The sequence below is a fragment of the Nicotiana tabacum genome, chromosome 10 (assembly GCF_000715075.1).
Source record: "Nicotiana tabacum cultivar K326 chromosome 10, ASM71507v2, whole genome shotgun sequence".
Taxonomy (NCBI): domain Eukaryota; kingdom Viridiplantae; phylum Streptophyta; class Magnoliopsida; order Solanales; family Solanaceae; genus Nicotiana; species Nicotiana tabacum.
Window position 1 is genome coordinate 149,765,655 of NC_134089.1, and position 14,986 is coordinate 149,780,640.

Consider the following 14,986-nt stretch of genomic DNA (forward strand, 5'->3'; position numbering starts at 1 on the left):
TTATATTTTTAAAATATTTTCAGGTATGAAAATTATTTTTTATAATTTATTAATTATTTAAAAAAATTGTTTTAGCGATTAAATATGTATTAACAAATAGCCCCTTTCATTTGGACCTAGCCAATTAGACAACCCAATTTTTAATTCCACATCTGACCCTAACCCAATTTAAGCCTACCCGACCCAATACCCCGGCCTATCCTGGCCGTTGATCATTTTGATCAACGGTCCAGATCTCCCCTTACCTTAATTAAACCCATATACCCCCTTTTAACCTAATCATTTCCCACCCTTCCCCGCCGTCATCTGTTCCTCTCCTCTCTCAAATGCTCTCGACCTAAACCCTAATCTCCAAACGCCATCACCGGCTTAGCCCTCAGTTCTACGATGTTTCTATGTCATCTCAGGCCTATATCGGCCTCCTGCTTGCCATGGTATCTCCATTTCTTGATCTTTGAGGAGATCCTCAAGGTACCTAGGCGGTCTGTTTACACCTTGGGGTTTTCTTGCATGTTTCAGGCTATTTGGCTTGATTTTGAGTAAGATCTTTCTCATTTTTTGTCTTGAATCCATGATTTCTTAAGTCTATGTTGCGACCAAAACACTCACGCAAGTGTACGCGATCGACAAGTAATATAGTAGTAAGTAAAGTATCGTTCCCACGAGGACTTGTGATTAACTTATCAACTGATGCAAATTCAAACAATTATCGATTTAAGCTAATTTATTACAAAATACATAAATAACCAACTTAAAACTTTGACTGGTAATTTAACAATAATATTACACGAAGTTACTATACCACTTATACAATTTTTCTTTTAACAATTAATAAGAGAGATATTCCGGGGTCATGGGCTTGATAGAGATCATGCTACGCTTTTAGCTTAAAGATAATTTATTGAATTATCTAGGTTATTGATTATAGGGTTAATAATACCCATAAGAATCTGTCAATTTCTTATGCGCCTATTCAAGTTAAATTAATACCTATATTTCTATGGTATTAACATTAACTCAAATACATTTACAAATCCTATTTCTCAACCAAGCAAGGCAATTAAGTATAATTCTATCTTAATTGCGAATCTTTCACCCGATGCCCAGGATCCGGATCTTGCTCTATTTGACTCTATATGCAATCAAGAATTTCCTTTTTCAAGTTTAATTCAATATTCGTAAATAGTATTTCACTGTTAGCTACGCAATAAAATAATTAACAACAGAATCAAATAAACAACCCATAATGATAAATTCAAGATCATCAATTTAAGCTTCAAACATCATAATCATCTAACACCCATAACCCTAGAATACTTGGGTTTTTAGCTACTCATAATTATACAAATATCAACAATAAAAGTCTTAAACATAATATAAGTAAATACAAGAAGAAAGTTTAGAAAAACTCTTTTAGTTCTTGCTTCAAGATTGTAATCCTCTTCTTTTCTTCACTTCAAGATTGAGTCTTCTCTTCACTTTCTCTCTCTAAAATTATTTCTTCCTCTCAAAATCTGATTATCATCCATAATGGAACTTTTACTTTATGGTAGTTTAGTGGATTACTCCCAAATTGACCAATTTACCCCTCAATAATTGCTTTTCCGGACAGGACTAGCGCGGGAGCGCATGACCAGCGCATATCCCGTGCATATCGAGTTTCTTTCTGTCCAAATCATTGAACTAGCGCGGGAGCGCATGACCCGCGCTAGTGGGGTTTTCTCTTGTTAAGATGTTGCTGCTCAACTTTTCATCATTTGACTCCATTTTTCACTTGATTACCATCATAAATCCTCATTTGTTTATTGAACTCTTGTGAGACATTAAAGTCATGATTAGATCCAATTTTTGCATTATTTGAACATTTACAATAGTAAACCATCCTTAAGTTGAGCTAAAACATAGGCTATATTAAACAATTTAGCCTATTATCAATCTATGACCGTCTTCGTTGCCTTTTAAAAAACCCGAATTTTTATCCTTTGATCTTTTCAGATCTTTCCAGATCTAAGATAAATCAAATCTATTTCACATGTTTTCACGAAGGTCTTATGGGTTTTGATCGATTCTTTGTTTTTCCTAAAAACTAGGGTTTACTGAACTCACCTTTTTCAAAGCCTTTCTAGTTTTCAAATGTTTAATCATGGTTTTTAAGTGTTACTAACCGATTCATGTTAATATTGTTTGAACCTTAGTCGATTTATTCTAAAGCCCCAATTTCTTACATTTTTTGCTCCGATTCTGAGTCTTTCCATGCTACATGTTACATTATTTATTTCTTTGCTTTGACTTTCATGATTTTTTAGTCTAATTCAGTATCATGTGACTTTTACCCTAGTTCATCTCTGCTAGGGTTTCTGAGTCGATCTCTTGGATAGTTTATGTATGTTTATAAAGTTTTTGTTCAGCCTACTCATCTATTTGTGGAAAATTGATATTTTTCCCTCTCTTTAAATCAGTATTATTTTGAATCTCGATTTATTGATTTTCTTGGTTAAAACTTATGTGTTGATTCTTGATTTATTCATTTGTTTGAGACTTTAATTATTCTTACTCCCTTATTGCCTGTAATGATTCTTCACGATTATTCCTTAATTAAACTCCTGTTTGTTTACCTCTTTACTTAGGTCTGATTTGATTTTCTTGCTTTAAGTGACTCCTATCCTTTAACTGTTGAGTAGTTGTCCTTAATTAAAGGAAGACTACGCTAATTTCGTATGTGATTGATTTTGTAATTTCCCTAATTGTTGAGATTTGATTTCTTTTACCTTATTCTGCTCCACTCCTAAAATACTATATATACTCTCATCTACTCTCAGTTCAACACGAACATTAGTTCACCACTGCTCTTACACTCTAAAAAAAGCTCTCTGTTCTTTCTGCTACTTGTGATCTTCATTAGTCTTGCCGGCTGTAAGCCAAGGCTAGAAACTACACAACACCTGTCTTACATCTTGTGTTCTCTTTCCCTTAACTGGTATGCCTCTGATTAAATTTTAGAATCTAAACCCTATGTGTTTTATTACTGCCTTAGTTCATCAGTCCTGAGTTCATTCCTGCACCTGTTTACTTTCTATCTAGCATGCCTAATATTGCTTTGTTCAATATGTGATTAGCATACTTGCCTGTTTACTGTTTATCTAGCATGCCTACTACTGCCTTGTTCAATATATGACTAGCATGTCTCAACTATGCTTACCTGTCTACTATATATCTAGCATGTCTAAAATCTTGTTTTGATCAGTGTGCGATTAGCATGCCTACACTATGAGTGTTTGTGTGGTGTTCTGATTAGTCTGTTCATTTACGTCCTTTCCTACTCTGCTTTGCTAAGTCGTCTAGTCTCTCAAGGCAACTCTAGTTATGTGTTTGAGGTTTATGTGTTCTCAACATCTCTGCTCCATGTCTCAATCACCTACCCTTGTAACTAACTTAGTAATTCTGTACATCTGTTTGCTTCTGTGCTCCACTATACACTATGATGTATTCTATGTATCCCCAACCCCTCTCTCCTTGTGTGGAACTTGTTTGCCAAGTGTTTTTGAATATGGTTTGTTCTGTGAGTTATGTTTTGATTTCAAAGCGTTTTCATACTTTTCTCAAGTTGTTTTACTACCAAATTAGTAATGGTTTTCAGAAAATCTTTTCACCTCTAAAAGTCCTCTCTATACTGTTTACCAAAACCCTTTTCAAATCATTGCACTCTCACTTACTCTTAGATTAGTAAGTTTTGCCCCTCTGGTATGTGTACTGCTTAGAGGTCCTTGAGATATCTCTGAACTCTGGCATATCAGGGCTGGCTCTTCCACAGTGCACATAAATCAGTCTTTATTTGAGAAAGGTCTGGGTGTGAGCACTGCCCGGGATCCTTGAGGTCCTTAGGGAACTCTTACATATCTGGACATGAACTTGGATATGAAATCCTCGACATTTGAGACTAGTGAAGGCCTGGTACACCAGGATTTGCTTTAGGCCTACTTTAGGCTCCCTATAGCTTAATTTTATATTTTACTTATGTAATTCATTCAATCATTGGTATTTAATAATTAATTATAAATAGATATTGGGGTGACTAGTGAAAATGGAGGGTAGTTATATGGTACTGTGGGTAAAGCTTGGTAGATAACATGCCTATAAGGTTTACTTTGGTTCAAATGTGTTTTGTTAAATAACCTGCCTATAAGGTTTGCTTTGGTTGAAATAAGTTTTGCCTACTTTACTTTACATGATTAGACGTCATGCCTATAGGAAATGAAATAACTAAGGTTTAGTTTTTCGTTACAACATATATTCAAGTCTGTCTCTTTAGAAATCATGCATGTAGGTTCAATTGGTTGTCACACTGGATCTATTACGTATGCGTGTCTAATGAGAATTAATAGCAGTTTCACTCATGTTCATAGGGTAACTATCATATGCATTAAGTAATAAACTGGAACTCCATACAGTATCTTGTTAAATGTTACTAGAAAGCATGCCTATAGCATAAAAGAACTTCAAACTGTTTTCCAGAATTATGACTGCATATACGCACTTAGGCAAGCCTTAGGGCATTAAAATTGTAAAACCAATTCTGTTTTATATGTGAAATTATCCAGGATTAACATGCTATAAAATCAGTAGGCAAACTGGTTAGGATTCTGCCACTTTCTTTATGCATATCCTGAATATGTAACATTCATCTAGCTATTATGTTCTTAGGATTTCTGAACCTCTTCACAATCTGTGTTTTAGACGTGCTATTTGTTTGCCTATATACTTGCAGAGGTAAATATGAGCCTTCTAACTGTTTGTCCCTATTTGATTGTACTACATGTTATTGCTTGTCACCTAGATTTTTAGCTTTTAAAAATATTAGGTTGTCTAGAACTGTCCAGATTTAGAGGTCCTAAATTCCTCTAAGACCATAAGGAAGGGACGAGTAGCAGCACGCTTAGAGTTCGTTAATTAAACTCGCTCATATAACCACTAAGGCGAGGGTAATGGGTAATAAAAGGATATAATGACCTACGCGCTAATGTCATGTGTAGCCCCTAATTGAGGAGTGATTATCGGGCATTGCATGGGTATGATCCTGTAGGCTAATCAACTTAGGACTTTCCTTTCCCAATTCCCATATGTGTTTAAATTCTCTAAACTTCCTTTTCTTTACATATGCATGTTGTCCAAACCTCTTTCTTACTTTCATTATCTGAATTTCCTTGATCATATATGTATTTATAATGTGAAAACTACCCTTATTTGCAAATATGCGTTGAAAGTGTTTACTTGTTAAAATGACTAATTCACATAGCTTAAGTTCGGTCGGGACCCACCGTTGTGGATCGCGAGGGGTGCCTAACACCTTCCCCTAAAGGTCATTTCAAGCCGTTACCTTAATCTCTAGTAATGAAAACTAGTTACATGAGTTAATTACTCTAGGTGCCCTACGTACCAAAATCCGTTAGGTGGCGACTCTTCAAATACCCAGTTTTCACCTAACTCTTTGAGGTAAGTAATTTATACATGATGTGAGTTAAATACATAGATTATGGGTAGATTTAATATGTAAAATTCTTGAAATCATTGGTTTAGATGAAAAACCTATGTTTTGATAAAAATGGGATTTAACCACGAAAACGGTTATGGAATTTAGTAAAAATCATATATTTGAGTTCGTGAGGTCATGAGTAACAACTTTCTTCAAAAATTTCTAGAATCCGGGCACGTGGGACCGGAGGTGAATTTTAGGAATTCTTCAATAAGGGCAGGGAATTCACATTAATAGTTAGGATATGAACTTTGAACATGTATTGATTATTTTATATAACATTATGACTAGTTTCGAGTCGTTTGGCACCGGTTGAGGGTTTAAAGCACAATTGTGGACCGAAAAAAGTAAGCTTTGAGATGAGGTAAGTCTCTTTTCTAACCTTATAAGAGGGAATTAACCCCATAGGTGAATTGAGTTAATATGTGTTTCTATTTGTGGGGAGTTACGTATGCACGAGGTGACGAGAGTCCATGTGTAGCTACAAATTATGCTTATGTCCGGGTAGTTTAGGACTCGAATCATGTTATACTTGCGATGTTTGCACCCTACTTATTAATTTAAGTGCTTAAATCATGTTGGAACTTGATAAAGGAATTGTAAAAGGTCAAATTTCATCTACTTGGGTTTTTGAAGGGTTACTTGACCATTAATAAGAATTGGTGCTTCTTTGAATATTAGCCTCTTAATAATCTTTGAATCGGTCGTTTATAAAGTATTTTCTCTTCTTGCGGAGCAGGCCAAACGCCTCGGCAGAAGAATAGATGCATCTATGGTTCATGCTGTTCGATCCTCGACAGTGCACAATATACATGTTTATATTTTGGATCGGGTCGTACGACCTCAGCATAATTCGTGCGTAATAATACTTGGAGCCCAATTATATGTGATATTGTTCTATTGACTTGAGAGCTTAACTTGTTAAATGATGGAAATTGGTTTGGGATGCACTATTAGTGAAAGAATTGTCTTTTTGTTTCTTGTTATTGAGTTTTCAGCTTCATTTATGTAGCCCATGCTTAATTATACAATAATAACAACAACAATAACAACATACCCAATTATTCTCATGCTTATAATTTTGGTATTTTATTGTTAGCCCATAGTAAGTGTCGAAGTTGACTCCTCGTCACTGCTTCTTCGAGGTTAGAATAGATACTTACTGGGTACATATTGTTTATGTACTCACACTATACTTCTGCACTAATCGTGCAGGTTCTGAGGCAGGTGCATCTGGTTATTAGTCCAACGCGCATCTTGATTCCACAAGACTTTGCGGCGAGTTGCCTTCCGAGCCTGTTCTACAGCATCTGAAGTCTTTCTTTTGCTTTTACTTTCTGTCTATTTCACTTCAGACAGTAGTGTAGTATTTTGTATATCCTACTATTAGCTCATACACTTGTGACACCAGGTCTTGGAGGTCATGCTAGTAGGCACTTCATCTGCCTATTAAAACTGTCTATATCTCATGTTATTTAAGTTTACACCTTTTATTTATCAAATAATTACAGATCGACCATTTCTAAATTGTTAAAAGAAATAATCACACGGTTAGTTCACTATTGTTTTGCCTAACGGTAATGTTGGGCGTCATCACGACCTATAGGAGAAAGTGGATCGTGACACCATGGCACCTCTCCTTGAATATGGTGTGTCAGTGTGTTCATCACCAGGGCAAATAAGAATGTATTTTGCGTGGTAGAGAGTGTGCCGAATAATCTTTTATTGGCATTATATTTGTGATACAAAAGATAATCAAAGAGCAACTGAAACACATAATCAAGTTAACAAGCCTACACACTTACAACATTTAAAATTACACCATGTGATAAAAGAGCAAACTTACAACATTTGAAACTACATACACACACAAAAAAGACCGAAATTACACTTGAGTATATGGCACTTAAGACAAACTCTATAGCCTTTAATTGTCTAAATATCTTGGATCCGCCATATGGTATTAAAAAAAAGTATTCGACATAATTGATCTCATAGGGCAGGTCTGATAATGGCATAGTTTGTGTTGACTAATGGAGCATCACCTCTCAACATACCATCTAGTTCTTTGATGAATGTTTCCATTGCAAAACCAGGCAAACAAATTGGAACCACAATTCCATTCTCACCTTTCTTGTTTTTAAATGGTATATAAAAACTAGCCACACCAGGAATTGCACCTACTCCTCCTTTAGCTGGTCCACCATATACTGCTTTTCCCCATCCAAAATCCACTTCTCCAAATCCACCTCTAGTCACATCTGATACAAGATAAGTCCTCACCACTGTAAAATGGGGTCTCCCTTTTAACACCATTAAATCTGCCACTGATTTCATATATTCTTCTGTCACATCCGTCTTTGTTTTCTTCACTAACTCAAGTGCATATCCTAGTGGATTTTTCCTCAGTTTAGCCGCAGTTGTGACTGCTACGGGGAATGCAAAGGCATTGCCGTAGTAGCCAGTAGGCAAAGGAGGATTGAACCTCGAACGTGCATTGACAATGCAAAGAACGCGAACTTCCTCTTCTGGATCAGGTTTTAGGGACATTGTTCGACAACGCCAAAGGACTGCTGTGAGCAGTTCAAAAGTGGAACACTTACGCAAGTGATGAGGGACAAATCGACGAAGTGCTGAGACTTCGGCAGGGCCAAAAAAGAAAGATTTATGAACCATGTCGTCTAAGGGAATAATTGTACCCTTTGTATCGGGTACTTCATCGTATTCGTGATGTGTACATGTCACTTGAGGCGGATTTCTTGCATTTAGTAATTCTCGACACCAGACTGGAAGTACAGATGGAGCAGATGCGCCGCACGCTATTTCACCCACTGCAGTCATGAATTGGACAAGACCGGGTGCATCACTCATTGTGTGGTTTAATCTTAGCGCGAAGATAAAACCACCACATCTTAGACGAGTTACCTGCATATAATTGATATATTAGTTATTCCATTACTAACATTTTCTTTTCGAAGGTGCAATTATACGGCCTTGTATAGAGAGATGGAATAATTTCTTTGTTGAACGAAGGAGCAATAGCTTTCAATGATTGTACTTTATACTTGCATTTAGTGGAACCAAAAAGTTCTACTAGCCTAGAACCATGTTCAACTTTTTTCTCCTTGTGGTCGGACTCTCCAAAACTAGCGTGTCATATCCTCCAAAATTAGTATATTTATTAGAGGATCCGATATCAGTGCGACAACATTTTAGAAAATTCGTGCAACATAATTTTTTGCAGCAATATTAGTTCACTTAACTAGATATATAACATATTATTACTCTATTTTCCAGGTTGCCATCTAAAGTTTGCTATATATAAAGACTAACTTATTAGTATAAGTCAACTCAACTTGATGGTGTAAAAAACATATAATTTAAACTCATTAGGGACATGTTTGGACATAAATTCCCAAATATTTATTGAAAAAGTTTATTTGAGTGAAATTTGATGTGAAATTCAAAATGTATGAATTTTTGGGGCAAGGTTTGACATGTTAATTTTTTATTTTAGCGAAAAAGTCTCTAATAGTCATGATTTGGCCCGAAAAGAGGTCTAAAGCTATTTTTGAGCTTTGAAATTTTAGTTTTCAAAATCTCCCAAAAATTAGATTAATTCTTTAAACAAACAAATATTTAATTTTTTTTTTTGAAAAAAAAAAACTTCCAAAACTTATGGCCAAACGCCTGCTAAGAGTAAGTTAGAAAAGAGAGAGAATTAACCTGAATAAGAAGCAAAGGGCAGTGCAGAACTCCAGCAGAGTTAGGAACATCATAAAGAAGCTCTTCTAAGCATGGAAATGGAGGCTGAAGTTCATCTCCAAATTCCTCAAGCGTAACATCAGCGTCCGCTTCGACAAACATAATCCCTTCGCCGGTACAATCCACCATTAGTTTCCGGCCATTTCCTTCCCGGAGCCGGCCAGCAAATGGATAGTAAAACACAAGTGTTTCAGCTATAGCCTTTTTAATAATATTAACAGGATCTTTCCCTTCCATAGAAGAATTCTTACTGTAAAATTGAATAACAGGAATTTGGAATCGAAGACCTTCTTGATCATCAATATCAGAAAGAAACTTAGTTTCACGTGGAGTTGGTTTTGCCGGAGCTATTAACTCTGGGTTTTGTCTCCTTACTGTGAACACTAATTTTGATGATTGCTTTGAATCCATTAATGAAGATGATAATCAAGAATAAAAGTTTAATATTAGTGATTAATTGGGATATGAAGAATAAATATTTGGATTTGTGTTTGTAGATGAATTCCAACAACTGAAACACAAAAGCTATATATAGAGGTGGTAACAGAGGTATGTAGCTCAAATGATGACAAAAGCAGTAAGTGGGGGAGAAGAAGCTATGTTAGTGGTTAGAAGCTTTATTTTTATGTTTTATTTTTTGTAATGAGTTGGTCAATTTTTATTTTAATTAAGTATTAGCTAACCAGGGATTTTCAGACCCCGATTTGTGAGAATATACGCGGTTTATGTTGTTTTTTGCTAACTAGAAATGGATCTAAGAAGCTAGGATTTTCAACATCGTCAAATATATAAAAGTAAATATTACCAAAAAAATATTAATGCATTCAATATATAATATATATCCATTATAAAAAAAAAATTACCTACCTATATAGTTCGTGTGAAGGGGTGTCAATTGACACCATTTGCTATAAGGTGGCTCTGCACGTGGATCTAGTATTTAAATTCTATGAGTTCAATCTTTAAGGTTCTTTTGCATTGAATCCGTTGTATTTTAAAACTTATGGGTTCATAATTACTCCACTCGTTTCAATTTGTGTGAATCTATTTGACTGAGCATGGAATTTAAGAAAAAAATGAAGATTTTTGAAGTTTGTAGTCCTAAACAAGTTAAAAAGGGCTCTAAAGTATTTGAATGGTTATAAAAGTTTCTCATTAAGGGCAGAACTGTAAGTTTAAGCTAAATTATTTTCAAATTTAAAAAAAAATCATTCTTTTTAGAACGGACAAAAAAGAAAACAAGTTCACGTAACTGGAACGGAGGAAATACCATTTATGGCAATTTTAATAAAATTTCTACACATAAATTTAAGTTTCGTGTCGAAAGTACTGGATTCACTGCTACTCCCACCCCTGTAGCTGACATGTTAATGGTTGTTAGAATCTATATTGTGAATTTCCTGGCTGTTGAGTGAGGACTGCGTTGACTTGAAATTGGCTTGCTATTTTATGAGTACTATTGGAAGATATTTGTTAGTGTTTTCATACTCAACAACCATGTTCGGCCTATAAAAATTTGCTTCTACACCTAATTTCAATTAGTTAGTACTGATTTCTTTACAGGAAATTTGGTGTTGATTTCTTTAAATGACTCAAGTCGTTTCATGTTTTTGAAAAGTAAGTTACATGAAATGTATGGAAATTAGTATGTAGTCTCAAGGAAAGTTTAGGCTAATGTTTTGACTTAAAATATATTGGTTGTGTAAAATATATTTACGACGTTGTTCTATTCCAAGCAGGACCATCAATAAAATTGATACTCGTATTATCTGGACTACCAAAGTCTTTTCCTCTATTACAGAGTAATCCAAGAACAAGATACTAGGACTTTTGTTGCAATACCCTCATCTGAACATTTTTATTAGCCAATGAGCATTTTGCCTATTTTCCATGAGAAAACTTTTTATATCTGTTTCCACCTACATTAAAATCAACTAATTTTATGGCTCTTGTTTGCAGAGGTAAAGCCAATTCTTTTAGTTTATTGGTTATGAACTATAAGCTAGAGTACTTTCTTGACACTGAGGTCACTCAAATGGTGTTTCTTTTTCACAAGGGACACATGGGACATTCTTTATCTGATAGTGTTGAGTCATATTAAGATCTAATTCTTAATTAATCTTCAAATCGTTAATTTTTTTTTACATGTAGGCGGTCCTGCACTATTTGGTGTTTGATTTCAACCTAAGTTCACTAGTCTGGTAATTGGATGTAAAAGTGTTTGACTGCATATGAACCTAAGATATTAAGCTAACGTTTGGTCATAGATTTCTAAATTTTTAAAAAATTTAATTTGGGAGAAGTTTGGTTGAAGATAAAAATGTGTTTGGACATAAGTTTACAAAACATATTTCACTTTTAAAAAAAAAAAACATAAAACGTGACTTATACCCACAAGTTCTAAAAATTATGACAAATACCCAGCAGTACCTTTATCAATAACATTCATTATATTATCACAAACCATAGTCCTGAACATAAATAAATTTGGTACAAAATTATCATTTTTATAATGAACTACATGATACACTATCAGATGGCCGAGAAGAGGAAGCAACATTGTTACAAAATAATAAATTGTGGGCTATTTTATAAAATATAAAAGTGGGCCAATTTTAAAAAATATGTAAGTCATATTTTGGACCAAAACGAGCTCTTGAGCTGATTTTGGGATTTGGGTTTTGAGAATTTGCTAAAATGTAGATAAAATCTATGGTCAAATATATATATTTGCCAAAAAAAATTCAAATATATTTTGGCAAAATCTTGACCAAACAGGTCTTAAAAGACCTTGACATGTTATTAAGCCACATATATGTAGAGTACTAAAATTATCCTCTTTAAAATATGCGTCAATCGTCACATATCACGTGATAAGCAAAATATTAAAAATATAATATTTTTTTAGGTGATCTTTAACTTTTGACCCCCTCTTGTTTTATGGGTGAAAATTCAAGGCAAAAAGTTGAAAATATTGTTCATATGACTTGGGAGGGCAATATTTGTTAAACTTGAAATGGCCAACCATGGAACAAATGAGAGGTAACCCTTATTAAACAAACTGAATTTGATGATACAAATAGTAAGTGGCGAGAAGAAGCGACGTTAGTGGTTAGAAACTTTTTTTTAATGTTTAATTAATTCTTTTAATGAGTTGGTCAATATTTATTTTAATTACAAACTAACATGGTAATGGTCGTTAGGAACATTGTTGTGAATTTCATAGCTGCTGGGACTGCACTGACTGGAAATAGACTTGATACTTATGACGATATGAAAAGAAAGTTATAAGTCTATTTTCATACTCAACAACCAATTAGTATTTATAACGACAAAAAGGCGAAAGTTTTTTTTTTTTTTTTGGCAAATTTTTTTGTCAAGTTTTGAACTTGCAATTTAAATAATTTTTGCGAAAAAAACTTGCATATATTTTCAAATCTTTGATTTTTTTTTTGTTGTTGCAAAAACTATCAAACAAACACGATCTATTTTTTCCACCTTATTGGTGTTTGACTCAAAAGATATTAAAATATTTTTTGAACAAATCAATCAAAGATAGGGGATCGTAGTTGAAGATAATAAACTCTAAAATGATAACAATAGACAGAAGAGAGTTGTAAACTTTCTTTTCTTTACAGGTTAGTGAGTTTTCCCTAGTCTCCCCTATTACAAGGCTCTCATCCCTTTTATATACTGAGGAATTCTTAGAAACGACATGCAAAGAATCTTTTAAGGAGTATTCTCCATATCTCCTAATGGGCTTACGCTACTACAGAGTTCGTATCGTTCCTTCTTTTACCACAAGGTCGTATCCCTCTGGGCGTCGACTCGCGGGTGCTCGGTCGTTTGTCGTGCTTACTGTAGGTCGTGGTCGGTCAAATTCAGACCCATACATTTAGTCCCTCCGCTCGTCATGGTCGGTCAAATTCAGACCCATACATTTTGACCCGTTGGAACGTTACGACGTGGCCAACGAGGGGTGGCTATCATTTTCAGCGAAGCACCAAAGAGTACACGCTACCCGGGGGTGATGTCAACTTTACGTGCGTCATCATTATGCGGATTTTTGAGACAAGGAATGAAGGCTTGGCACTTTGATTCTTACGCCGATTTGAGGCATGTCGTCTCGGTTTTGGCGCCACCCAACCCTATAAATAGATGAGGGGTTTGATTTTTTGAAACAATTTAGCCATTTCTCTCTTGATAGCCTTTCAGTCTTCTTCATTTGTTCTTATATCCTCCTGCTTCCGTTTCCGTTCTTCACCGGAAGTTTCTTGTTTTTTACTCCCTTTGTGTTGCTACTCCTTTAAACGATACTATGTCGAGGCCTCGTCGTGCTAGCAAAGAGGTTTCTGAAGTCACCCCGTCATCTACAATGCCTCTTTCCGGCAGCGGAGAAGTGGTGGTAGAAGAGGGTGACAACCCTCTTACGGTGGAGGAGCTACTACCGAGGCATCCCTTGTCCCGGAGTAATTTCCTCAAAGATCCACCTCCTACTCCAAACCCCGTATTTTCTGAGACGAAGCAGGTTCATCTTGATGCCCTCCGTATAAAGTATAATGTCCCTGTCCATGTAGAGATAATTCCGGCGGGGAAAGATTACGTTGACGTCCACAGACCTGGGTACTGTGCTTTCTACGAGTATCCTTTCATGATCGGCTACACTCTTCCTCTCTTCCCTTTAGCGGAGGAATTCTGTAGATTTTACCAGGTTTTCCCAGCACAATTATCGTCGTACACACTTAAGGTGCTTCTGCTATTGACTAAGTATGCAAAGTTGGCGGAGTGTAGCGTCTCTGTCCATCATCTTTTGCACCTATTCACGCGTGGCTTCCTAAGGGGTACCGTGGTGTATTTGAGACTTCGTGGTACAAAAGGGATGGTGGTCGGGACGGACAACCAGGAGAGCCGTAAGTTTTGGCTCAAGTATTTCTTTATCAAGACCGAACATGTCATTTCTGACTTTGCCAGATTTCCGGAGCGATGGAACGGAACTCGTAAGTACCATAGTTCGTTATGTTCCCCTCTCTTCTATAATTATTATAACTTTTACTTACTCACTGTTTGGCATCTATGGGCCATCCACCTCGCCCTATTGCGGGTATCAAGGATTGGGTAGCCCGCCTGTTGCCTCATGCGGCGGAAACTTAGACTTGGCCCGCCTTCGTGCAGCGTTATGGCACTAGGGTTTCCTTAGGTAAATATTTTATTCACTACCTCATTGGTCATGCGACCTCGTTTAAGAGTACGACCCTTTGTGATGACAGGTCGGGGAGCTTTTAGACAGAGGGCACCAGTTCCCGGCTTTAGACAAGTCGCTGCTACTGGGGACACACAATTTATCTTGTGCGAATCTGTTTGGGAGGGTCGTCCTCAACCGATTCAACTGGGAGATTCATCTCGAACTGTGGCCACGAGGAAAGAGGCTTCTTCGGTACCAGCCTCACATCCTTTGGATGAATCGTCTAATAGGGATGAGCCGTTGGAGAGAAAAAGGAGGAGCTAGAACTAGGGAAGGGCGTGGTTATGGACGCCGATGACAGCAGGGCGTCCCAGACAGCCCCGGTGCCCATATTTATGGCCGATGCCATTTTATCGGGGAGATCCCCCCAAGTGGAGGGAGTTGGCCTGAGAGCCGGTTCAGTGCGCTCCGTTGAGGGTGATGCATCGTCTAATTTTGGAGGGCCTCAT

The 14,986-nt window shown here is 36.2% G+C and overlaps 1 protein-coding gene across 1 annotated transcript; it reads right to left on the reverse strand.

Moving 5' to 3' along the window:
* Positions 1-7,236: 7,236 nt before the first annotated feature.
* On the reverse strand, positions 7,237-9,797 carry LOC107776214 (benzyl alcohol O-benzoyltransferase-like). The gene is made up of 2 exons (XM_016596089.2): positions 9,257-9,797; positions 7,237-8,455 (listed from the first exon to the last, which is right to left on the reverse strand). Exons 1-2 carry the CDS (start codon positions 9,704-9,706, stop codon positions 7,523-7,525), a joined length of 1,383 nt encoding a protein of 460 aa, XP_016451575.2. The 5' UTR covers positions 9,707-9,797; the 3' UTR covers positions 7,237-7,522.
* Positions 9,798-14,986: the final 5,189 nt, after the last annotated feature.

What these genes read in the sequence shown, in the direction of transcription:
- LOC107776214 (XM_016596089.2), bottom strand. Translation starts at nt 9,706, where the DNA reads ATGGATTCAAAGCAATCATCAAAATTAGTGTTCACAGTAAGGAGACAA. An exon ending in GCCCTTTGCTTCTTATTCAG is followed by an intron (nt 8,456 to 9,256) that starts GTTAATTCTCTC and finishes AATTATATGCAG; the next exon opens with GTAACTCGTCTAAGATGTGG.